This window comes from Pseudophryne corroboree, chromosome 6 (genome assembly GCF_028390025.1).
Source record: "Pseudophryne corroboree isolate aPseCor3 chromosome 6, aPseCor3.hap2, whole genome shotgun sequence".
Taxonomy (NCBI): Eukaryota; Metazoa; Chordata; class Amphibia; order Anura; family Myobatrachidae; genus Pseudophryne; species Pseudophryne corroboree.
In genome coordinates, this window is record NC_086449.1 from 81,362,857 (window position 1) to 81,389,944 (window position 27,088).

General features: G+C 46.8%; 1 protein-coding gene across 3 annotated transcripts in view; it reads right to left on the minus strand.

The window, feature by feature from the left end:
• TYK2 (tyrosine kinase 2) overlaps positions 1-27,088 on the minus strand; it is a 132,088-nt gene that overhangs the window by 14,685 nt on the left and 90,315 nt on the right. For all 3 annotated transcript variants that reach the window (XM_063931366.1, XM_063931365.1, XM_063931367.1), the window contains exons 6-23: positions 26,679-27,054; positions 24,960-25,154; positions 24,468-24,625; positions 23,594-23,711; positions 22,265-22,445; positions 14,637-14,755; positions 14,073-14,243; positions 12,102-12,189; positions 11,097-11,224; positions 4,418-4,553; positions 4,163-4,314; positions 3,647-3,797; positions 3,370-3,467; positions 2,793-2,985; positions 2,590-2,708; positions 2,331-2,503; positions 1,587-1,704; positions 1,165-1,275 (exon numbers count right to left, since the gene is read on the minus strand). In XM_063931366.1, the coding sequence (XP_063787436.1) occupies positions 1,165-1,275; positions 1,587-1,704; positions 2,331-2,503; positions 2,590-2,708; positions 2,793-2,985; positions 3,370-3,467; positions 3,647-3,797; positions 4,163-4,314; positions 4,418-4,553; positions 11,097-11,224; positions 12,102-12,189; positions 14,073-14,243; positions 14,637-14,755; positions 22,265-22,445; positions 23,594-23,711; positions 24,468-24,625; positions 24,960-25,154; positions 26,679-27,054 (2,785 nt within the window). The remainder of the gene's footprint in view (positions 1-1,164; positions 1,276-1,586; positions 1,705-2,330; positions 2,504-2,589; positions 2,709-2,792; positions 2,986-3,369; positions 3,468-3,646; positions 3,798-4,162; positions 4,315-4,417; positions 4,554-11,096; positions 11,225-12,101; positions 12,190-14,072; positions 14,244-14,636; positions 14,756-22,264; positions 22,446-23,593; positions 23,712-24,467; positions 24,626-24,959; positions 25,155-26,678; positions 27,055-27,088) is intronic.

Consider the following 27,088-nt stretch of genomic DNA (forward strand, 5'->3'; position numbering starts at 1 on the left):
ATTCCTGTCATAGATGATTTTAGTTTTTGAACTAACAGATAAATAATTATTAGCAGTCTGATGTAAACAATGACCGGTAACTACTCTTATAATCAAGGGTGGATTAAGAGAAGCAGGGGCCCATGCAGGGGGTATGGGTCATTAGGTCGACATGGTCATTAGGTCGACATGGAAAAAGGTCAACATGAGTTTTTTTTACTTTTTTTTGGTGTCGTTTTTTCGTAAAGTGACGGCAAACCCCAGTTAATGCACCGTGTCCCCTTGCATGGCTCGCGCGCTTCAGGCAAGGTTAATATTCCCAATCGTAGTCCACGTGGATCGTAAAGTGTGAAAAAGTTCAAAAAAGAAAAGAAAAAAAAACAACATGAAGAACGCATGTCATCCTAGTACATGTCGACCTAGTGACCATGTCATCCAATAGTGGTCGACCTAATGCCTGTCGACCTAAGCGTGGTCGACCTAATGACCGTATCCCCATGCAGGGCAGCCATGGGGGCGGGGGGGGGGGGGGGGAGAACAATGCAGAAGAGCTGAAGGCCGCTGTTGAACCATCCTGGTCCTCCATAACACCTCAGCAGTGCCACAGGCTGATAAAATCCATGCCACGCTGCATTGAGGCAGTAATTCATGCAAAAGGGGCCCAAACCAAGTGCTGAGTACATATGCATGATTATACTTTTCAGAAGGCCGACATTTCTGTATTTAAAATCCTTTTTTAATAGATTTAATGTAATATATTCTAATTTTCGGAGTTCTTGGATTTGGGGTTTTCTTAAGCTGTAAATCACAATCTTCAAAATGATAACAAATAAAGGCTTGAAATATCTCACATAGCATGCAATGAGTCTATATATTAGTTTCAACTTTTAAGTTGAATTACTGAAATAAATGAACTTTTGCAAGATATTCTAATTTTCTGAGTTTCACCTGTAGTATGGGAGGACGGAATCAACAGCACTGAATAGAGAACATCTAACAGGTGCTACGGATGAGAATGGGATGGATTCAGTCCTCCTGCGCTGAGCCACACAGTTCCTGGCATCAGGTAACAGATGGGATGGTGGAGTCCCCTAAGCTCCCTTTAATTAGCACAAGGGTTACGCACCACAATGATACACTAAATGCTGGTCTGGCACAGTAGTTTTGTTGCGAGTCTCTGCTTACCTCCATAGGGCAATCGCTCGGACACGGCAGACGCTGACCTCGATCCAGCAAATCAATCAGCCGCACCACCGTCATCTGTCCTTGGGTGACTCCAATCATCTCTATAAATTTCTAAGCAGGGGAAAAGAGGGGACAACATATATTGTCACTACCATCATCTTAGTAATAATAAATAATGGGTCTTGTCACATAGTGGAGATTGCCATCTGTGGACATAGCCTATATCACAGCCTAGCAATTCATTGTGGAGTCGTGGGAGGAATGCTGGTTTACCCCACACGGCAGCCACTTCTATAGAGTCCCTGTGCTGGATACACTCTCAGGGCTGTACATTATATTGGAAGACAAGATGGTATCAGGAAAACAAACATTATGAGGCGAAATAACCCCAAAAAACAACACTGGGAAATATCTGTACTCACAGCAGGGGGGCTGAGATAGGAGTCACATCGAGTCAGGAGCTCATACAGGGTAACCCCGAATGACCAAACATCGGAGGCATAGAAGAATTTGCATTCCTTAAGACATTCTGTGGCATACCTGCATCAGGACGGAAAAAAAACAAAACAGCGAGGGGCATCAGATATTTGACCACACCAATATGGACGACTAGTGCCATAGCCCGACCTGGTGCAAAGTTGTACGTAAAGTTAGCGATAGGATATTCTTCTAGCAGACTCGTTACAATGGGGTCGATTCTATTCGGCAACTTAAGAATAGCGCCGGGAATTAGCTCCCGACGCTATTCAATTCAGCTCCAGTTAAGTCGGCGATGTCCCGTTCTCGCCGACTTAACAGGTAGTTTTGTCGGGAGAACGGGCAATCTCCGACTTAACTACCCGCGGCGATGCTGATTCCCGACAGAATCCGCCTCGCGCCGGCCGAGAGGCAGCACTTTTGTCGGGTTTCTTCGATCATCCCCCGGGGATGAGAGAAGAATTCCCGACAATTGCGGGTCACTAGCAGCTGAATTGAATAGCGTCAGGAGCTAATTCCCGGCGCTATTCTTAAGTTGCCGAATAGAATCGACCCCAATGTCTGGGTTTGCATCAGGCCTACCTTTCACCATCTTTATAAGAGCAAAATATGGGTCCTCACATGGAAGCACTGGAGGTAAGGAGAATGTGAAAGGAGAGGCAGTGGGATTATTCATCCCAGTTCCTTACCAAAACACAGGGCTGTCCCCGTCCTCTCTTACTCTGTAATACTCATGACCTTCAGGCACAGCTTTGGCCAGTCCAAAATCCCCAATCTTCACCACATTCTCATTCTCCACCAGGACGTTGCGTGCGGCAAGGTCGCGGTGAATATAATGCTGAGAGTGGAGGTATGCCATACCCTATATGTGTGACAGAGAGATTTGTCATACTGTTGGCTAAAGACAACTACATTACCCCCTAAGAACACAGTGGAGCACAGGCTCACCTCACAGATCTGCTGGGCAAATAGTAATAGCTGAGCCAGGCTCACGCTGTGTTTGGGCAAGTAATCCCGCAGACTCCCCAGAGGGACATACTCCATAATCAGCTGGACAATCTTATCACCTGTGAATAGAGACAGCGGGTAAATGAAGCCTGAATACGGCAAGTTCTACAAAACCAAAAGAGAAGTCGGCACAGAAATCTCACCTTGCTCGCTGCAGCAGCCTTTGTACTTCACAATGTTCTCATGGTAAAGGGTTTTAAGGATTTTGATCTCTCCCTTCCAGCTGGTCTCCAGCTGCTGACTGCACCCCGACTTCAGGGACTTCACAGCCACCATCTCCCCTGTCCCATCATTATTTGGGTCATAGCAGTACAGGCTCACTTTTCCAAAGTGTCCCTACAGAGAGAGGCAAGAATGTCAGTGCTTTTAGGGTTAAAACAACCCCCCTCCCCATCTAGTCCCAGTAGAAGCAGCCATTTTGTATTCTCAGTGCTCAGCTCACTCCAGACTATGAATTCACTAGGAACCAGTGACATCACAGCAGCAGCCATTTTGTGAGCTGAGCCAATGCCCATGGAGATATTTGGAGCTAGTGAGGCATAAGGTGCTTTGTGCCCCATAGTAATGTCACCAGTTCCTAGTAGACCAACAGGCTTACTTCTCATGAATATTGTCCCTTTCCAAAACATGGCTACAGCCACCATGTATAGGTGAAAGGCACATGTGACCACAAAGCAGGAAAACAAAGGAGGAGAAAGGGGCAATAGGAAGGGAGGATACCTCTCCCAGCTCTCGGATCTTCTTTAAGTATCGTTTTTGGAACACTGTTGGGTCTGTGATGGAGTAATCAGGGCTGACTGAGGCAATATCATACAGATCTATGTGCAATATAGAAGACAAATATTAAAATGGAGGTAATAGGACACAGACATCTTAAACAAAAAAGCAAAGTACAATCTCTATGAATATAGCTCTTCAGTGAAATGATCAAACTGATAAAGTAGCTGTACTTTCATGGTCTATCAAACTGTCCACCAATGACGTTTTCCACTCTTACCATGGGGCTGGAGTTGGGTCAGATCTCGGAGGATAGTGCGGAAAGAGGGCCTTCCGGAGGGGTTGTAATTATGGCACAGGCCAATCAGATCGGCAAGTTCCTTGCAAGATGGCTCGGGAAGTCCCAACTGTTTTTCATAAAACCGCTCTTTCTGACGAGTTTAAAAAGGAGAAGAATGATAGAATAATCATTAGTACAACAGAAAAACAATGACTGCAGTGGACGACCTTGCCAGTTTAACCTATCCCAAACTATGGCCAAAAAGCTGGCCGCAGTGCCCAAGGCAAATGTGGTTTGTGTAACAGACACAGTGGGGGGGGTTACATTTTTATTGACACGGCCATGCTTAAAATGTATTGAGCTGATGAACTATTCATATTTCCTATGAAAATTTATAATATTTTATTCATCCAGTTTGACAATGTTCCTTAACCAGTTAATTACCACAGGTTCGCCAACTATTTGCCAACAAATGTATATTGCACAGTATGTAAAAGGGCCGCCTTGCTCAGTTACCTCAGATGGAGTTCGCTCCTTTAAGGGAACATCCCCATTAAAGCAGATTTCCAGTAACGTTGTGCCAAAGCTCCACTTGTCGGCAGCCGTACTGATACCAGAGACACTGCGGACACACTCCGGTGCAATCCAGGGGATTCTGTCTACCCGCTCTGGAAGACGACAGACATACTCAGAAATCACTGCACAGTGTGTCCGAGTACTCTTACAACAGTCAGTCTGTAACCATACTAGAGATGCTGTATCATTAAATACCTTCCTGCGAGAGCACTGTGAACGACACTCCTGGGTCACTTAGTTTGATGAAAGGAGAAGATCCGTCTTCTAAACCTTTCCTGGCCAGTAGAATATTCTTTGCACAGACATTTCCATGGACCAAACATTTATCTTCCTGAAGAAAGAAAGAAGGTTCTGCTTAGTCATGCAAGTTATATTCTAGCCCTGCCCAAGTCTCCTTGCAAACATGCAGCACTCTTACACTGTAAGTTCTTCTGGCAAGCTGCATTTACTGTATGATGGAAGTGGTTGGAATGACTGTAATTTTAGGGATTACTGATCCCCATGATAAATGCATCTCCTTACAGAAGCACAGGGCACACCAACAATATAACATGCTGTATCACAAATGTATCTTGTGCTTCCATGAGCTCAGAACAGGTCTCACTGCAGAGATCAATGATCTGACGGCATTGGCCGCTCTACAAGTAATGTTAATTAGAATTGTTTAAATGATTAATAAGGCACTAATCTAAACTGGGCTTGGAAGGATATAGAAGGGGAGAAGCCACCTACACTTCCTGATAAAATATATGAAAGTGCCAGGCTTCAATTATCCACTCGTCTATACCCCATTGTCTACATGCTCCAGTGTCCCCCAGTGGATGAAGGAGAAAATAAGAATTTACTTACCGATAATTCTATTTCTCATAGTCCGTAGTGGATGCTGGGAACTCCGTAAGGACCATGGTGAATAGCGGCTCCGCAGGAGACTGGGCACAAAAGTAAAAGCTTTTAGGTCACCTGGTGTGCACTGGCTCCTCCCCCTATGACCCTCCTCCAAGCCTCAGTTAGGATACTGTGCCCGGACGAGCGTACATAATAAGGAAGGATCTTGAATCCCGGGTAAGACTCATACCAGCCATACCAATCACACCGTACAACTTGTGATCTGAACCCAGTTAACAGTATGATAAACGTAGGAGCCTCTGAAAAGATGGCTCACAACAATAAACGACCCGATTTTTGTAACAATAACTATATACAAGTATTGCAGACAATCCGCACTTGGGATGGGCGCCCAGCATCCACTACGGACTATGAGAAATAGGATTATCGGTAAGTAAATTCTTATTTTCTCTGACGTCCTAGTGGATGCTGGGAACTCCGTAAGGACCATGGGGATTATACCAAAGCTCCCAAACGGGCGGGAGAGTGCGGATGACTCTGCAGCACCGAATGAGAGAACTCCAGGTCCTCCTCAGCCAGGGTATCGAATTTGTAAAATTTAGCAAACGTGTTTGCCCCTGACCAAGTAGCTGCTCGGCAAAGTTGTAAAGCCGAGACCCCTCGGGCAGCCGCCCAAGATGAGCCCACTTTCCTTGTGGAATGGGCTTTTACAGATTTTGGCTGTGGCAGGCCTGCCACAGAATGTGCAAGCTGAATTGTAATACAAATCCAACGAGCAATCGTCTGCTTAGAAGCAGGGGCACCCAGCTTGTTGGGTGCATACAGGATAAACAGCGAGTCAGATTTTCTGACTCCAGCCGTCCTGGAAACATATTTTCAGGGCCCTGACTACGTCCAGCAACTTGGAGTCCTCCAAGTCCCTAGTCGCCGCAGGTACCACAATAGGCTGGTTCATGTGAAACGCTGAAACCACCTTAGGGAGAAAATGAGGGCGAGTCCTCAGTTCTGCCCTGTCTGAATGAAAAATTAGGTAAGGGCTTTTATATGATAAAGCCGCCAATTCAGAGACACGCCTGGCTGAAGCCAGGGCTAACAGCATGACCACTTTCCATGTGAGATATTTCAATTCCACAGTGGTGAGTGGTTCAAACCAATGTGATTTTAGGAGACTCAACACTACATTGAGATCCCAAGGTGCCACTGGAGGCACAAAAGGAGGCTGTATATGCAGTACCCCTTTGACAAACGTCTGAACTTCAGGCACTGAAGCCAGTTCTTTTTGGAAGAAGATTGACAGGGCCGTAATTTGAACCTTAATGGACCCTAATTTTAGGCCCATAGATAGTCCTGTTTGCAGGAAATGCAGGAAACGACCCAGTTGAAATTCCTCTGTAGGGGCCTTCTTGGCCTCACACCACGCAACATATTTCCGCCAAATGCGGTGATAATGTTTTGCGGTTACATCCTTTCTGGCCTTGACCAGGGTAGGGATGACTTCATCTGGAATGCCTTTTTCCTTCAGGATCCGGCGTTCAACCTCCATGCCGTCAAACGCAGCCGCGGTAAGTCTTGAAACAGACAAGGTCCCTGCTGGAGCAGGTCCTTTCTGAGAGGTAGAGGCCACGGGTCCTCCGTGAGCATCTCTTGAAGTTCCGGGTACCAAATCCTTCTTGGCCAATCCGGAGCCACGAGTATAGTTCTTACTCCTCTCCTTCTTATGATTCGCAGTACTTTGGGTATGAGAGGCAGAGGAGGGAACACATACACTGACTGGTACACCCACGGTGTTACCAGAGCGTCCACCGCTATTGCCTGAGGGTCCCATGACCTGGCGCAATATCTGTCTAGTTTCTTGTTGAGATGAGACGCCATCATGTCCACCTTTGGTTTTTCCCAACGGTTTACAATCACGTGGAAGACTTCTGGGTGAAGTCCCCACTCCCCCGGGTGGAGGTCGTGTCTGCTGAGGAAGTCTGCTTCCCAGTTGTCCACTCCCGGAATGAACACCGCTGACAGTGCGGTCACATGATTTTCCGCCCAACGAAGAATTCTTGCAGCTTCTGCCATTGCCCTCCTGCTTCTTGTGCCGCCCTGTCTGTTTACGTGGGCGACTGCCGTGATGTTGTCCGATTGGATCAAAACCGACTGACCCTGAAGCAGAGGCCTTGCTTGACTTAGGGCATTGTAAATTGCCCTTAGTTCCAGGATATTTATGTGAAGAGACGTTTCCATGCTTGACCACAAGCCCTGGAAGTTTCTTCCCTGTGTGACTGCTCCCCAGCCTCTCAGGCTGGCATCCGTGGTCACCAGAATCTAGTCCTGAATGCCGAATCTGCGGCCCTCTAGAAGATGAGCACTCTGCAACCACCACAGGAGAGACACCCTTGTCCTTGGAGATAGGGTTATCCGCTGATGCATCTGAAGATGCGATCCGGACCATTTGTCCAGCAGATCCCACTGAAACGTTCTTGCATGGAATCTTCCGAATGGAATCGCTTCGTAAGAAGCCACCATCTTTCCCAGGACCCTTGTGCATTGATGCACTGACACTTGTCCTGGTTTCAGGAGGTTCCTGACTAGCTCGGATAACTCCCTGGCCTTCTCCTCCGGGAGAAACACCTTTTTCTGGACTGTGTCCAGAATCATCCCTAGGAACAGTAGACGTGTTGTTGGAATCAGCTGCGATTTTGGAATATTTAGAATCCACCCGTGCTGACGTAGCACCACCTGAGATAGTGCTACTCCGACCTCTAACTGTTCCCTGGACCTTGCCCTTATCAGGAGATCGTCCAAGTAAGGGATAATTAAGACGCCTTTTCTTCGAAGAAGAATCATCATTTCGGCCATTACCTTGGTAAAGACCCGTGGTGCCGTGGACAACCCAAACGGCAGCGTCTGAAACTGATAATGACAGTTCTGTACCACAAACCTGAGGTACCCTTGGTGAGAAGGGTAGATTGGGACATGGAGATAAGCATCTTTGATGTCCAGAGACACCATATAGTCCCCTTCTTCCAGGTTTGCTATCACTGCTCTGAGTGATTCCATCTTGAATTTGAACCTTTTTATGTAAGTGTTCAATGATTTTAGATTTAAAATCGGTCTCACCGAGCCGTCCGGCTTCGGTACCACAAACAGCGTGGAATAATACCCCTTTCCCTGTTGTAGGAGGGGTACCTTGATTATCACCTGCTGGGAATACAGCTTGTGAATAGCTTCCAATACTGCCTCCCTGTCGGAGGGAGACGTTGGTAGAGCAGACTTCAGGAACCGGCGAGGGGGAGACGTCTCGAATTCCAGTTTGTACCCCTGTGATACTACCTGCAGGATCCAGGGGTCCACTTGCGAGTGAGCCCACTGCGCGTTGAAATTTTTGAGACGGGCCCCCACCCTGCCTGAGTCCGCCTGTAAAGCCCCAGCGTCATGCTGAAGACTTGGCAGAAGCGGGGGAGGGCTTCTGATCCTGGGAAGAGGCTGCTTGCTGCAGTCTTTTTCCCCTTCCTCTGCCCCGGGGCAGAAATGAGTGGCCTTTTGCCCGCTTGCCCTTATGGGGACGAAAGGACTGAGTTTGAAAAGACGGTGTCTTTTTCTGCTGAGAGGTGACCTGGGGTAAAAAGGTGGATTTCCCAGCCGTCGCCGTGGCCACCAGGTCTGATAGATCGACCCCAAATAACTCCTCCCCTTTATACGGCAAAACTTCCATATGCCGTTTTGAATCCGCATCACCTGACCACTGTCGTGTCCATAACCCTCTTCTGGCAGAAATGGACAACGCACTTACTCTTGATGCCAGGGTGCAAATATCCCTCTGTGCATCTCACATATATAGTAATGCATCCTTTAAATGCTCTATAGTCAATAATATACTGTCCCTATCCAGGGTATCAATATTTTCAGTCAGGGAATCCGACCAAGCCACTCCAGCACTGCACATCCAGGCTGAGGAGATTGCTGGTCGTAGTATAACACCAGTATGTGTGTATATACCTTTTAGGATATTTTCCAGCTTTCTATCAGCTGGTTCCTTGAGGGCGGCCGTATCAGGAGACGGTAACGCCACTTGTTTTGATAAGCGTGTGAGCGCCTTATCTACCCTAGGGGGTGTTTCCCAACGCGCCCTAACCTCTGGCGGGAAAGGGTATAATGCCAATAATTTATTAGAAATCAGCAGTTTTTTTATCGGGGGAAACCCACGCTTTGTCACACACCTCATTTAATTCATCTGATTCAGGAAAAACTATGGGTAGTTTTTTCACACCCCACATAATACCCTTTTTTGTGGTACTTGTAGTATCAGAAATGTTCAAAGCCTCCTTCATTGCCGTGATCATGTAACGTGTGGCCCTACTGGACATTACGTTTGTCTCGTCACTGTCGACACTGGAGTCAGTATCCGTGTCTGGGTCTGTGTCGACCATCTGAGGTAATGGGCGCTTTAGAGCCCCTGACGGTGTTTGAGACGCCTGGACAGGCACTAACTGATTTGTCGGCTGTCTCATGTCGTCAACAGTTTTTTGCAAAGTGCTGACACTGTAACGTAATTCCTTCCATACGACCATCCAGTCAGGTGTCGACTCCCTAGGGGGTGACATCACTATTACAGGCAATTGCTCCGCCTCCACATCATTTTCCTCCTCATACATGTCGACACAATCGTACCGACACACAGCACACACACAGGGAATGCTCTGATAGAGGACAGGACCCCACGAGCCCTTTGGGGAGACAGAGGGAGAGTTTGCCAGCACACACCAGAGCGCTATATATATATGCAGGGATAACCTTATATAAGTGTTTCTCCCTTCTATAGCTGCTATATATGTATTTTCTGCCAATTAGTGCCCCCCCTCTCTGTTTTACCCTGATTCTGTAGCAGGACTGCAGGGGAGAGTCTGGGAGCCTTCCTTCCAGCGGAACTGTGAGGGAAAATGGCGCTTGTGTGCTGAGGAGATAGGCTCCGCCCCCTTCACGGCGGCCTTTCTCCCGCTTTTTTTTTTTAGGAAAACTGGCAGGGGTGAAATGCATCCATATAGCCCAGGAGCTATATGTGATGTATTTCTTTAGCCATATAAGGTTTAAACATGATTTATTGCGTCTCAGGGCGCTCCCCCCCAGCGCCCTGCACCCTCAGTGACCGGAGTGTGAAGTGTGCTGAGAGCAATGGCGCACAGCTGCAGTGCTGTGCGCTACCTTATTGAAGACAGGAACGTCTTCTGCCGCCGATTTTTCCGGACCTCTTCGCTCTTCTGGCTCTGTAAGGGGGCCGGCGGCGCGGCTCCGGGACCCATCCAGGCTGAACCTGTGATCGTCCCTCTGGAGCTAATGTCCAGTAGCCAAGAAGCCCAATCCACTCTGCAGTCAGGTGAGTTCGCTTCTTCTCCCCTTAGTCCCACGATGCAGTGAGCCTGTTGCCAGCAGGTCTCACTGAAAATAAAAAAACCTATTTAGAACTTTTACTCTAAGCAGCTCTGGAGAGCTACCTAGCATGCACCCTTCTCGGCCGGGCACAAAAATCTAACTGAGGCTTGGAGGAGGGTCATAGGGGGAGGAGCCAGTGCACACCAGGTGACCTAAAAGCTTTTACTTTTGTGCCCAGTCTCCTGCGGAGCCGCTATTCCCCATGGTCCTTACGGAGTTCCCAGCATCCACTAGGACGTCAGAGAAAAACCGTGTTGCATTGGGAATGGTAAGGTAAAGAATATCTGTTCTTCTATTTGAACAAATACGTCTGCACATACTGGGACACTACTAACCATCATATTCCCAACTGTATGTTAGTTAATTGACCCTATTTCAAACACAGGGGCAGATGTATTAACCTGGAGATGGCATAAGAAAGCGATAAACCAGTGATAAGTGCAAGGTAATAACGCACCGGACAATCAACTACAATATGTAAATGAACAGTTAGGAGTTGATTGGCTTGTGCGTTTATCACCTTGCACTTATCACTGGTTTATCACTTCCTTATGCAGTCTCCAGGCTTAATACATCTGCCTCACTGTACGTATGTGAATAATACTCATACCAGATAGTTTAAGGCACTCGCTAGTTGCCTGGCCACGGTGAATTTCCACCCAGCAGAGATCTGCATTTTATCCTTGCGCAGACATACGTCCAGTGGGCCGTGTTCAACAAACTCCTCCACCATGATGTCTTATGAGAAAGAACAAAAAAAAAAAAAAGGGGGAGATGTGTGTATGAGACAAATAGGACACTCACTAACAAATATGGATAGACAAGGAAATATTTTGCGCTTTTTTAACCTACAGCAGCTCAGAACCCAATGGTACAGAAAGGGTCATCAACACCGCTTAGGACAAATATGGAAAAAGACTGTTACCACCTGGGTATTCGAGCGCTTGTCCAACTCATTCAAGATGGAACTGGTTGGATAATGCCACAATGTTTTTCAGTAGTATTCTCTGGTATATACACCTCAAAAGTAAACAAATTAAAAACATCATGGTGCAGAATTATTAAAAGTTTGTATATAATGAGGGATTTGGATATGCCTACTCCTATAGATGGTCTACTATTCAGGTACACATTTGCGCTTCTAATGGAGCGGACCCAGCCACACATTCGTATGCTGATGATCTTCACCTCAAAGAATGCAAAAAAGTTCCAATAGTGTAGTGTATTTAATAAAAGATTTTTAAAAAATTCATGACATACAAAGAATGAAATGGACTCTCACCGAGATCTATTGTCTACTCACACAGTAGTAGACGGTATGCGTATAACAGTATGTTAAAACAGGTGTCCTGTATTCCTCTCCAACGTGTTTCGATACCTACCAGGGTATCTTTTTCAAGGAACTCTGCGAACTTTTAATAATTCTGCACCATGATGTTTTTAATTTGTTTACTTTTAGGTGTATATACCAGAGAATACTGCTGAAAAACATTGTGGCATTATCCAACCAGTTCCATCTTGAATGAGTTGGACAAGAGCTCGAATACCCAGGTGGTAACAATCTTTTTCCATAGGACACTCACTATCACCCGCTGCTTTTCTGCCGATTACTCACTTTCTGTTTCCCGGACGCACACTCCGTGGACGAATACCAGGTGAATATGAGAGACTTGGCTCATCAGACTTGCGGTCTCGAAGAAAGCCTGAGGTGTAAGAGAAAGAGAGGGACAGTTAGCGCTGCATAGGAGGGAATGGGAATGTACAGACAGGATAAAAGAACAGGAGATCAATAAATGGGGGAAGAGTGTAACAACACAGCAGTGTCAGACCAGAGTATAGCAGAGCCTGGTGAGATCCATGCTCTTCGGGACAGATAAAGGTCTCTTTTGCTCCAAGACATTTAATGGAAGACCGTTTTCTCCATATTGCTTTTCATGTAGTGAAATGTAAAACAGAGGAAGTTCCTTATCAAGACCACCAACCCCATGGTGCACACATGCGTTGATGGTCATGGTCATCCTGATTTTGCACAATATGCGAGTGTGATTGCCCGATCAGGGACCTGGCGTTTCATCAACAAGAGTTGAGTATCAAGATCCTGGGAAGCTATAGAGTATACACAGGCCACATTGCCCAGGGTCTCATTGTTTTCCGTGTTATATCTGGCCTCCTCTTCCACACAGTGCAATACTGTGAATTACTATCCCAAAGTAATCTCCATTCTATCCAGGAGCTAATCTCACACTTCCTGACCACCTACCACATGGCCAAGTAATGCATGTAAATCATTCTCTATCCAAGTCTAGAGCATGGCGCAAAAATGTTTCTTTGAGTGCAAAGCTTATTATAAATGAGGTCTGGGGGAAAAAGAGAATCAGCCTGTGAATGAGCTTGGAACGTGAAAAATGGATTCTTACTCTCAGGGTCACTAGGGCTATTGTGTTCCTTTCTCATGCTGGAGGTTGGTCAGTAGCAGGGGACGGGGGGGGGGGGGGAGAAGCTGAGGCAAGCTCCTGGAAAAAAAAAAAAAAAAAAGCAGTGGACCTAAATTTACTTGCCGCTGTCATGGATGCACCTGCATATCCCCTTGGAAGTCTCCCGGAGTGTACCTGGATACTCACAATATTCAATTTGCAAAAGCAGTAGAAGGTCAACGTAAGGGGCAGGCAGCACACCAGGGAGCAGGAGAAGGTCAGTGTAAGGTGAAAGTGGCACACCAAGGAGCAGTAGAAGGTCAGTGTAAGGTGAAAGTGGCACACCAGGGAGCAGGAGAAGGTCAGTGTAAGGAGTAGGTGGCACACCAGGGAGCAGTAGAAGGTCAGTGTAAGGTGCAAGCGGCACACCAGGGAGCAGTAGAAGGTCAGTGTAAGGTGCAGGCGGCACACCAGGGAGCAGTAGAAGGTCAGTGTAAGGTGCAGGCGGCACACCAGGGAGCAGTAGAAGGTCAGTGTAAGGTGAAAGTGGCACACCAGGGAGCAGTAGAAGGTCAGTGGAAGGTACAAGCAGCACACCAGGGAGCAGGAGAAGGTCAGTGTAAGGAACAGGTGGCACATCTGGGAGAAGACCGATGTAAGGTGAAGGGGTGAGCAGGATAAAGTCAGTGTAAGGTGTGGAGAGACCAGATAAATGTGTATTATAATACCATGTAGAACAGAGATGTGGAAGATAAATCCATGGCAAACAGAGGCATAAACAGTGGCCAGTAGTGTTTATGAAAGGAAGAAATAGATAAGCTATCAGATATTGGAAAAGAGTGGACATGGAGGAGGTTTTAACACGAAGAACAGAGGAGAGAGGACTGGAAGAGATGGTGCAGCAGAATTTACATGAACAGGAAGATTTGAGCTAAAGACATTATTCGCGGCTAGCCAGTCCTATAGTCACACAGATCCGCCAGTCCTATAGTCACACAGATCCGCCAGTCCTATAGTCACACAGATCCGCCAGTCCTATAGTCACACAGATCCGCCAGTCCTATAGTCACACAGACCCGCCAGTCCTATAGTCACACAGACCCGCCAGTGCAGTAACCGCATTCACATAGGCTCCATATTCACATAGGCTCCACTATGCATACAGCACTCACCAGTGCTATGTCTTGATGACTCTGGTCCAGCACTTTCAGGACTACTCGTAGATCATGGGAGTTATTGTTCAGTTCACTGGACTCGTAATCCGAATCGTCCTCTCCACCCCCAGTCACCATGAGAATTCCTTCATAGATATTCGATCTGGTCCCCTGACCCAAGTGGGATTTCTGAGAAGCAAGATACAGAAAATAACTGAGCATCACAATAATTCCAGTGACAAGAGTGTAAGCTCCTCGGGGTAGACCCCCCCTATTATGTGTTTGGATCAGTCATCCTTATAATAAAGACATGAATGTACTTTTGTGCGAAGCATTTTATCTTTAGAACAACTCATATGCGCTGTGATGAGTAGTACTTTAGAAAAGAAAAAAGATAACTGGTGGCATGATATTAATCCCCACATCATACTGTAAGTTGACATTGTTGAGCCAGATATTTGGGAAGATAAAAAGGTATCTATGAGAACATCAGTCCCTGAGTAAACATAACAGTGTGCAAAAGAGTGACCTCTAGTGGTACATCTGAGGGATGCTACAATCACACTCCCTATGAAAACAGACCTGTGAGATCTCATGCTTGCGGATCTGGTGGAAGCTAAGTTGACTTAAGTTCAGATTCCGTGAGACTGCACCCTCTTTGCTATTTTTCCCTTTCCGGCAAATTGTTAAGTTGGACACTTCTGAAATGGAACAAGAAGTGGTTACATTATACACACATCTGTAAGGGCACTTCGTGTATGGAGTGTTTTTGTACAGGAAGTGCCGGGTAAGTTGGGCATAAAACAGAACCAAGGTATAAAAACGTTCCGTAAAGATTTGCATAGTAATAACTCTGATATCATCACTTCAGTGCTTACTTAGAATAAAGAATGTATCTGGTACATAATGCCCACAGCTAGATCATAAGACTGCCTACGGGTTGACCAGCTGAGCTTCAGGTGCAGCAATAGATTATAAAAAAAAAAAATAATGTAAAAAATAAATACAATAAATAAAAAGATGTTCAAAATTGCACCCAAAAAGGGTCACTGGAAAACATACTGTGGGGGAACAAGTAATTAGTATTCACAGAACGGAGACCAGGCTTTAAACCATAATGGTTTTTTGTTTTTGAAGGGTTAAATAATAAGATTTTAAAACTACCGGTAAATCTTTTTCTCGTGGTCCGTAGAGGATGCTGGGTACTCCGTAAGGACCATGGGGAATAGACAGGCTCCGCAAGAGACATGGGCACTTTAAGAACCACTTTAGGTATGGGTGTGCACTGGCTCCTCCCTCTATGCCCCTCCTCCAGACCTCAGTTATATAAACTGTGCCCAGAGGAGACGGACAGTACGAGGAAAGGATTTTTGTTAATCCAAGGGCAAGATTCATACCAGCCACACCAATCACACCGTATAACTTGTGATATACTAACCAGTTAACAGTATGAAACCAACATAGCATCAGTCCAAGACCGATGAAAACTATAACATAACATAACCCTTATGTAAGCAAAACTATATACAAGTCTTGCAGAAGTAGTCCGCACTTGGGACGGGCGCCCATCATCCTCTACGGACTACGAGAAAAAGATTTACCGGTAGGTTTAAAATCTTATTTTCTCTTACGTCCTAGAGGATGCTGGGGACTCCGTAAGGACCATGGGGATTATACCAAAGCTCCCAAACGGGCGGGAGAGTGCGGATGACTCTGCAGCACCGATTGAGCAAACAGGAGGTCCTCCTCAGCCAGGGTATCAAACTTATAGAACTTTGCAAAGGTGTTTGAACCCAACCAAGTAGCAGCTCGGCATAGTTGCAGTGCCGAGACCCCTCGGGCAGCCGCCCAAGACGAGCCCACCTTCCTAGTGGAATGGGCCTTAACAGATTTTGGTAACGGCAATCCAGCCGCAGAATGCGCCTGCTGAATCGTGTTACAGATCCAGCGAGCAATAGTCTGCTTTGAAGCAGGGGCGCCAACCTTGTTGGCCGCATATAGGACAAACAGTGCTTCTGTTTTTCTGACTCTAGCCGTTCTGGCCACGTAAATTTTCAAAGCCCTGACTACATCAAGGGACTCGGAATCCTCCAAGTCTTGCATAGGCACAGGCACCACAATAGGTTGGTTCATATGAAAAGATGACACCACCTTAGGCAAGAATTGAGGACGGGTCCAAAATTCCCCTCTATCCATATGGAAAACCAGATAGGGGCTTTTATGAGACAAAGCCGCCAATTCCGACACTCGCCTAGCCGAAGCCAAGGCTAATAACAGGACCACTTTCCAAGTGAGATATTTTAACTCCACAGTTTGAAGCGGTTCAAACCAGTGCGACTTAAGGAAACTTAACACCACATTAAGGTCCCAAGGCGCCACCGGAGGTATAAAAGGAGGCTGAATATGCAGCACTCCCTTCACAAAAGTCTGTACTTCTGGGAGAGAAGCCAATTCTTTCTGAAAGAAAATGAATAATGCCGAAATCTGAACCTTAATGGAGCCTAATTTTAGGCCCAAATTCACTCCAGTCTGTAGGAAGTGAAGGAAACGGCCCAGATGGAATTCTTCCGTAGGAGCATTCATGGCCTCACACCAAGAAACATATTTTCTCCATATACGGTGATAATGTTTAGCTGTCACGTCCTTCCTAGCCTTTATCAGCGTAGGAATGACCTCATCCGGAATGCCTTTTTGCGCTAGGATCCGGCGTTCAACCGCCATGCCATCAAACGCAGCCGCGGTAAGTCTTGGAACAGACAGGGCCCCTGTTGCAACAGGTCCTGTCGCAGAGGAAGAGGCCACGGATCTTCTGTGAGCATTTCCAGCAGATCCGGATACCAGGTCCTTCGTGGCCAATCTGGAACAATGAGAATTGTTCTCACTCCTCTTTCTTATTATTCTCAACACCCTGGGTATGAGAGGAAGAGGAGGAAACACATAGACCGACTGGAACACCCACGGTGTCACTAGGGCGTCCACAGCTACCGCCTGAGGGTCTTTTGATCTGGCGCAATACCTCCGTAGCTTTTTGTTGAGGCGGATGCCATCATGTCTATCTGGGGCAGTCCCCACTGACTTGCAATCTGTGCGAAGACTTCCTGATGAAGTCCCCACTCTCCCGGATGCAGGTCGTGTCTGCTGAGGAAGTCTGCTTCCCAGTTGTCCAATCCCGGAATGAACACTGCTGACAGTGTGCTTACATGATTTTCCGCCCAGCGAAGAATCCTGGCGGCTTCCGCCATTGCCACTCTGCTCCTTGTGCCGCCTTGGCGGTTTACATGAGCCACTGCGGTGATGTTGTCTGACTGGATCAGAACTGGTTGGTCGCGAAGTAAGGACTCCGCTTGACGTAGGGCGTTGTATATGGCCCTCAGTTCCAGGATGTTGATGTGAAGACAAGTCTCTTGACTTGACCAAAGACCTTGGAAGTTTCTTCCCTGTGTGACTGCTCCCCAACCTCGGAGGCTCGCGTCCGTGGTCACCAGGATCCAGTCCTGAATGCCGAACCTGCGGCCTTCTAGAAGGTGAGCACTCTGCAGCCACCACAGGAGAGATACCCTGGCTCTGGGGGACAGGGTGATCAACTGATGAATTTGTAGATGTGACCCGGACCACTTGTCCAGTAGGTCCCATTGGAAAGTCCTTGCATGGAACCTGCCGAAGGGAATGGCTTCGTATGATGCCACCATCTTTCCCAGGACTCGAGTGCAGTGATGCACTGACACCTGTTTTGTCTTCAATAGGTTCCTGACCAGAGTCATGAGTTCCTGAGCTTTTTCTATCGGAAGATAAACTCTTTTCTGGTCTGTATCCAGAATCATGCCCAAGAAGGTCAGACGAGTCGTAGGAACCAACTGCGACTTCGGGATATTGAGAATCCAGCCGTGTTGCTGTAACACCTTCAGTGAAAGTGAGACGCTGTTCAGCAATTGCTCTCTTGATCTCGCTTTTATAAGAAGATCGTCCAAGTACGGGATAATTGTGACACCTTGCTTGCGCAGGAGCACCATCATTTCCGCCATCACCTTGGTGAAAATCCTCGGGGCCGCGGAAAGCCCAAACGGCAACGTCTGAAATTGGTAATGACAATCCTGTACCGCAAATCTCAGGTACGCCTGATGAGGTGGATAAATGAGGACATGAAGGTATGCATCCTTTATATCCAGAGATACCATAAAATCCCCCCCTTCCAGGCTGGCGATGACCGCTCTTAGCGATTCCATCTTGAACTTGAACCTTTTCAAGTATAGGTTCAGGGATTTTAAATTTAAAATGGGTCTGACCGAACCGTCCGGTTTCTGGACTACAAACAGGGTTGAGTAATATCCCCTCCCTTGTTGAAGCAGGGGAACCTTGACCACCACCTGTTGAAGATACAATTTGTGAATTGCATTTAACACTATCTACCTTTCCGGGGGAGAAGCTGGTAGGGCCGATTTGAAAAACCGGCCAGGAGGCACTTCTTCGAATTCCAGCTTGTATCCCTGGGAAACAATTTCTATTGCCCAGGGATCCACCTGTGAGTGAACCCAGATGTGGCTGAAAAGTCGAAGACGTGCCCCCACTGGGGCGGACTCCTGTAGCGGAGCCCCAGCGTCATGCGGTGGATTTTGTGGAAGCCGGGGAGGACTTCTGTTCCTGGGAACTAGCTGTGTTGTGCAGCTTTCTTCCTCTGCCCTTACCTCTGGCAAGAAAGGACGCACCTCGTACTTTGTTTCTTTGTGATCGAAAGGACTGCATTTGATAATGTGGCGCTTTCTTAGGCTGTGAGGGAATATAAGGCAAAAAATTTGATTTACCAGCTGTAGCTGTGGAGACCAGGTCTGAGAGACCTTCCCCAAATAATTCCTCGCCCTTGTAAGGTAAAACCTCCATATGCCTCTTTGAGTCGGCATCACCTGTCCACTGCCGGGTCCATACGACTCGTCTAGCAGAAATCGACATAGCGTTGATTCTAGAACCCAGTAGACTAATGTCCCTTTGAGCATCCCTCATATATAAGACAGCATCTTTTATATGCCCTAGGGTCAATAAAATGGTATCCTTATCTATAGTCTCAAGTTCCGCTGATAAGGTATCTGTCCATGCTTCTACAGCGCTACAAACCCAGGCCGACGCAATATATATATATTTTAGCCAGAGAGAGGTTTATATGCTGCCCAGGGCGCCCCCCCTGCGCCCTTACAGTGACTGCCATGTGTGAGGTGTATGGGAGCAATGGCGCACAGCTTCACCGCTGTGCGTTACCTCAGTGAAGATCATGAAGTCTTCTGCCGCCTCTGAAGTCTTCTTTTCTTCTTATACTCACCAGGCTTCTACCTTCCGGCTCTGTGAGGAGGACGGTGGCGCGGCTCTGGGACGGACGGCGAGGGTGAGACCTGCGTACCGATCCCTCTGGAGCTAATGGTGTCCAGTAGCCTAAGAAGCAGAGCCTTGAAACTCACAGAAGTAGGTCTGCTTCTCTCTCCTCAGTCCCTCGATGCAGGGAGTCTGTTGCCAGCAGGCTCCCTGAAAATAAAAAGCCTAACAAATATACTTTCTGACAGGAAACTCAGGAGAGCTCCATGTAATGCACCCAGTCTCCTCTGGGCACAGTAGTAAAAGATGAGGTCTGGAGGAGGGGCATAGAGGGAGGAGCCAGTGCACACCCATACCTAAAGTCTTTCTTAAAGTGCCCATGTCTCCTGCGGAGCCCGTCTATTCCCCATGGTCCTTACGGAGTCCCCAGCATCCTCTAGGACGTAAGAGAAATGCAAAATAGACTAAATTTTGCCCATGTGACCCCAACATGCGACTATGGGGTCTATTCATGAAGCAGAGAAAAGCCCTGTTTTGCGGTAAACAGGGCTTTTCTCTGCTTACCGCAATTCACAGAGCCGGTTACCGTGGAGAAGTCTCTGACTTCTCCAGCGGTACCCCCGCTCTGTGCCTGAATCGCATCACCATACCTTTGTATGGTGAGTGCGATTCATGAAGGTGCGGAAAGCTCTGCTTTCCGCTTCTCCATGGAGTTCAGGTTCGCCATCTGAGGACGGCGTAACCTGAACTGCGGTGCGGAGACGTCAGGGAAGCTCAATGCTTCCCTGATCGCTGCTCTGCACCTTGCGCTAGCTCCGCCCCCCGACCTCCCAGCAACCACTGCAGCCTGCCGGGAGGTCATCAAGCTGCGCATGCGCAAAGGGACCCGTCACTGGACCCCGCGCATCGCAGAGAGGGACCGCCGGAGAAGACGTCACCGTGGGAGCCCCAGACACCGCAGCGCATCGTCGGAAGGGTGAGTATACATGAATTGCTACTTATCACGGCTATATATCGCATCGAAGCGATGCGATGTATAGTGATAAGTAGCAATTCTGATTTCGTTTTCTACATGAATAGACCCCTATATACATTCTGTAATTTAGGGGGACACGTACTAAGCAGTGATAGAAGTGGAGAAGTGAGCCAGTGGAGAACCAATCAGCATTGATGTAACATTTTAAATTTGCATACTATAAAAGTATACAGGGCAGCTGATTGGTTGTCTTGGGCAACTTCTCCATTGGCTCATTTCTCCACTTTTATCACTGCTTAGTACATGTCTCCCATAGGACACAATATGAACAAAAGTATTTGGCCACACCTGCTAATTATTGAATTCAGGTGTTTCAATCAGACCTGTCACCACAGGTGTATAACATCAAGCATCTAGCCATGAGGTTTGCAAATGGAGACATTTGTGATACAAAATGGGTCATTCATAAGAAGATCAGTGACTTCAAATGTGGTACTGTCATAGGATGCCACCTTTCAATGAGACAGTTTGTGAAATTTCCACGATCAACTGTAAGTGATATTGGGGCAGATGTATTAACCTGGAGAAGGCATAAGGAAGTGATAAACCAGCGATATGTGCAAGGTGATAAAGGCACCAGCTAATCAGATGCTAACTGAAATTTACATATTGGAGCTGATTGGCTGGTGCCTCCCTTGCACATATCACTGGTTTATCACTGGTTTATCACTTCCTTATGCCTTCTCCAGGTTAATACATCTGCCCCATTATTAGAAAGTGGAAGCATTTAGGAACAACAGCAACTCAGCCATGAAGCGGAAGACCATGTAAAATCACAGAGCGGGGCCAACGACTGGTAAGGTGCGGAAAAGTTGCCAATGCTCTCCCAATTCCATAGCTGAAGAGTTCGGTACTTCCACTGGTATTAATGTTAGCACAAACACTGTGCGGCGGGAATGGGTTTCCATGGCTGAGCAGATGCATGCAAGGCTCACATCACCAACGCCAAGCATTGGATGGAGTGGTGTAAAGCACACCGACACTGGACTGTGGAGCAGTGGAAACGTGTTCTATGGAGAGACGAATCACGCTTCTCTGGCAGTCAGATGGTTGAGTCTGGGTTTGGTGGATGCCAAGAGAACGTTACCTTCCTGACTGCATTATGCCAACTGTGAAGTTTAGTTGAAGAGGGCTAATGGTATGGGGCTGTTTGTCAGGGTTTGGCCTAGGCCCCTTATCTCTAGTGAAGGGCAATCTTAATGCTTCAGCATACCAAGACATTTTGGATAATGCTATGCATCCAACTTGTGGCAAAGTTTGGGGAAACCCTCTTTCTATTCAAACATGACTGTGCCCCAGTGCACAAAGCAAGGACTATAAATACATGAGGCCGGGTGTACTGGAATGCGAGACGGCCAGAGCTCTGAGATTCCGACCGAACTTGATTTTGCCTTGTAAATGTAATGATACTGCGAATATCACACCAATCTGAATCTTTTTTTTTTTTTTTTAACTACCCTGATCGTTCCCACGGTGGGATTAGGAGGATGATAAAGGAACGCTACCCTGAGGGCTGGGGATGTTAGTCACTGATCCTAGCCAAAGAGATGATACTCTGCCAGGGATTTGTTATGGGAACTGTTGTGTGGAATTGTTGGACTGTATTACTGAAGTGTGCCATGCTGTTTAATCACCCACACTGCTGAATAAACCACCACTGATTTTCACCTATTGCCATGCCCAAGTGATTTGCAATCCTGTATCTTCACAAAGAGGATGCATTGGCGTGGGTCAACCATAGCTAGAAAATATATGCAACAAATACAGATAGGAGACTGTTACAGTTGTGAAATAATTCCTTAGGTTATACATTGAATGCATTTGATTCTATACTCTCAATGTTGTCAGGATATAAAAATCAAAGCGGTGTCTGTACCTCCAGACTTTGGCAGGATACACTGCTGCACGTGGAACACCTCCTGCCCAGATTTCAGGGTGCAGCCCCTCAGGCTCTCCGTCAATTCTTTGATGCTGGGGAACCCTCGGTCCCACTGCTCCAGTGTATATAAATTTCCCACCTTATCTATCCTGAACTGCCTGTAGCTGCAGCTTTTACTCTGTGAGACAATAGAACACAAAGCAGGAAGTTACAGGGAGATGCAACAGAAATAAACAGACTGACATTTTACCCATAATGACCGCCTATTTGTTTTAGCTGTTTAGCGAAGTTTAAAAACCTAAAGATAGAAGTCCTGGCTCTACAAATGAAATCCCAGACGTAACAGTGTCAGAAAAAAAACAGTGCCACAGCCATTTGTACAGATGGGCCAGCACAGTGGGGAGTAGAGTTATCACTAGTGGATGCTTCATATCACTGCAAAATACAGCTAAAACCATGGAGGTAGTGCCCTGGCGTTCAGAGATGGGGCAAAGAAAGGAGTAAAAGTCCAGCACTGTCTTGATAGCAGGCATGCTTCCAGAAAGGTTTATGGGGCAGGTATACTAAGACTTGGACAGAGATAATGTGGAGAGAAAAACCAGAGGCGCCACTTACCAAAATGACACCTGGCACGCATCACGGGAAAAGGCTTCAGAGGGGGCGTGGCTTTGCATCCCAAAACACCGTTTCCATCACTCCGGGGTCCTGGAGATGCGGGCTGCCACCGGAGACTGCTGTGGCTGCAGTGCCAGCTCCTGCGCTGTGACAGAAGCCGAGAGCTGCACATAACGCTACAGTGCAGCACCTGGCATTTTGGGATCACATCACCCCCGCTCCCCCCTCCGCTTGTGACATCACTGAGATAAACATCCAATGAGCTCCTGTCATTTCTTAAACACAGCCTGTAACATGGCAGTTAAAAGCTGATGGGCTGGTGCTTTCTCTCTCTCTCCACTTTATTTATCTCCATTTCTTTACCATAACAATCCAATAAAGTCAGCAAATGACACAAAGATTCAGAAAGAGTATAAATAAAAGTAATTTGAGCTAAAGGAATAAAAAGCCAACAGTAACTTTACATATATGAAAGGGGAGGTCGTTATGAGTCACAATACCGATCTCAACAGTCAGCATTCCGACTAACAGGGACTATTCCCACTCATGGGTGTCCACAACACCGATAGGGTGGGAATAAAACCTGTGGCGAGCACAGCCCGCCACCGAGCCCGCAAGGGACTTCGTTGCACTCACCACCCCCCTACCGGTATTCTGCGGCCACCGGTAACCCATATGAAAGCCCACGCCACCAGTTAACGCATTACTGACCTGGTTTCCTCCTTTCACAGTCATGATGAGTCTGTTATAGTTAAAAGCGCTCCAGCGTATAATGTACAAGCCATCCGCCTGCTCTTCCCGCTTCAGCTTCTGCACCACGTACTGCTCCCTGCGGGATGACAGATGTCATGGAATTAAAAGAACAGTATTACAGAGACGAGAAGTGACGTCACTTGTTCTAGGATGATTGTCCAGTCTTACCCATACATCAGCATAAGCAAGTACTGCACGGCCTCATACTGAGCTGGACGCATCAGCCTACTTATCATCTTATGCTATTGCCCGGTCACAGTCCAGTTACACCGAGTTCAACGTTAGTGTGCTCCGTCAGTGGATGGATCAATGCATTCGCAATAACGAATACAGTCAGTGTGCATATACCTGATCAATGCGCATTGTGACTTGCGTACAGCTGCGAATCAGGCCCACAATATGAAGCACTGAAATAAGTGCATATACCATTTACTAAGAGTGAACTACAATGGAAGGGTTGAGTGTAGGCTGCCATCAGAGTGCTGGGTCCCCAGCTTGTCACATAAGGGCTGGGATATGAAAGCTGATGTACAAGTAATACAGAGAGGGACATTTCCAGGTAATAATATGAAAAGACCACATATGATGAGAGATGGAGCTTGAAAAATGGGAGGATCTGATGACATTCTGACCCCGCCCACTGTATACTGTAATTATGGAAGCAATGCACGGTCAGAGTCTGGAACATAACAGCCACTATCTTCTAAAGGAGAGGGGGAAGGGGGGGGGGGGGGGGGGGGCGGGGGCAGAGAGAGATGGAGATGTATGGGGGAAGGGGGGGGGGGCGTGGGGGCAGAGAGAGATGGAGATGTATGGTGTACTGTGCACTTACTGGATGGGTCCGTGAATCCCATTCAGGACACTCATCACTAAGCGTGGAGGGGCAACTTCATGACATAGGTAGTGGTTGGAGTCCGTTGTGAGCCTGAAATAGCCATCCACCAGCGCTACAAAAGACAACGCTTCTTCATATGATGGCAGGACTATTTCCTGTAGAGGAGAGAGGAGGACAGCGGATTTCACAGAAGGAAAAAAAGCCATGATGGAAGGAAAGAATAAAAAAAAGCAGCAGCAAGAAATGGTAAGAAGGGTGACCAGGTGGTGAGTGAACAAGGAAAAAGCCAATCCAGCTAGGAGGGTTGAGAGAGAGCGAGATAGGGAAAGCCAGCGAAGAAATATCAGAACTTAACAAGTGAGGTGCAAGGGAGGGAGAGGGGAGAAGAGGAAAAAGGCAGAGAAAGATAGAGCAAGATGGGGGATTAAGAAAAAAAAAAAAAAAAGAAGAGCTGGGAGAAGAGGATGATGGAATGGAATAACCACGCACCAGGCAGCGGTTATCCTGACAGTTGATGCTGACTTTACTCCTGCTGATAACAATATGAGTGATATCCTGGAAATCGCAAAACTGCACCCACTTCTGGTCACTTGATTCCGCCAACACAGATTTTCCCACCTTCTGTCCTTTCACACGACTTTTCTTGCTGAAGTAATTTCTTGGATTGCTGCTTCCTGACCGTTCCTAAACCACAAACCAACCTTACTGAGCAGGTCGTAAAGATTTATTCACATTAAAAATAAATTATTTTCATATTCTGGTAATAAATTTAGGCGTTTTTATTTTGTACATAATTCCATGTTTCTTACACAACCAGATGGTAGCTCTTATGTATATTCCTCTATTCTACAAGCTCACCATAGTGGGGATTTACCAGCGCTAAGGGTTAAATGGGAGTGATCCAGTATGTGGGATCCTTGCAAAATAAGGTGTAGCAGGCAGCTCCTGAGAGCCTCCAGATTTAAGCTACTTCCACACGCTTTCAACAGATTCAATTATTTATTCTCCACATAATTTATATGACCCCTGTTAGCATGCGTAGGTATATAGGAAAGTCTAGCTCTGTATGTCCTAAGTGTACTGCTCCTTTGGGCACCTTCTGGCATCTGCTATGGGACTGCCCTATAGTCTGGGCTTTTTGAGACAGTGTGGCGAGTGCACTTTTGTTAATGGGAATTCCTTGTGCCTATCTTACCTAGATTGTCTATACTCTGGAACTATATATAGCCCAATGTCCCAGTCTCCCACATGGGGGAAAGAAAGCAAAGCTTAAGAATATAATGGACAGGTGACGAAACTTAAAAGGGCACACAAAAAAAAAGAAAAATTGAAAGAATAGGCGCAGATGTATTAACCTGGAAAAGGCATAAGGAAGTGCTAAACCAGTGATATGTGCAAGGTGATAAAGGCACCAGCCAATCAGATCCTAACTGTTAATTTACATATTGGAGCTGATTGGCAGGTGCCTTTATCCCCTTGCACATATCACTGGTTTATAACTTCCTTATGCCTTCTCCAGGTTAATGAACTTTTAGGCCTAATTCATGTTTATACACACATGCTTTGCAGGTCTCTCAGCTTTTGCTGATATTTGCAGAAGCTGCCGTGCAGGAATGAAAAGACGCCCACCGGATGCCATCGCAAACTAATTTTCAATTGTACACACATTCGCAACCTATACACAGACTGGACACGGCAGTAGCAACGCAGGCAACATGCTTTTATATGTTGATGGCAGATACACGCCCCAAAAATAGCAGTGACACCCCAGCGTTTTTGCAACCTCCAAACGATCACGTCCGGCCAATCACTTTCCCATGAAATCCTCATTGTGAGCGAGATCGCATCGGCACCTTGACGCATGTGCAGCGCATGTGCAGGCCGCTGACAATCGCTCACTTGTGTGAAAATCGATCACAGTCTACAAACGTGAAATCACTGGATGATTTTTTGGCATATTTGGTGTCTTTCTATATCATTCTTACTTTGTGGCCTCCATGCCATCACATTATAGTAGCGAGTAGGAGACATTACATCTAGACTCAAACAGGATGACGTCACGGGAATAGAATGCTCCAATCATATAAGTGGGTAGTGGCTTGCTCTTAGCATGTCCACCAATTAGCATACAGAACTGGCAAACATAAATAAGTTGTGCAATGAAAAAAAAGCACTATAACAGGATTTTGTTTTCTCTAGCAAACTCACCTCCTGCTTCACAGTTCTCCACTTTATCCCTGACACACCGCAAACCATGACCTGATGTGTAGCGGAAAACTCCTCGCCCGCACAGTCTGTGTGATCCACATATCCCCCATTAATGTACAAAGGCAGTTTCTCTCCCTCTGACGGCAGCTCCAGCGACCGAGTCCAGAACACCTCGCAGCCGAATTTTGGCGCCAGGTTTTCAAGAGTCGACAGGTATTTGTACATAACGTCCTCTTCGCTCAGCTTGCCGGGGCTCACTGTGTGGAGGTGGAAATGACGGACAAACTTTTTGAAAACGTTCCTGATGCGGAACTTCGTAAGGTAGTTGTTCTGCTGAATCTGCCGGCAAAACGACTTGGGAATGCATTCCTTAAAGCTGTAGAAACAAATCGGGTAAGAAGTGGGTGACA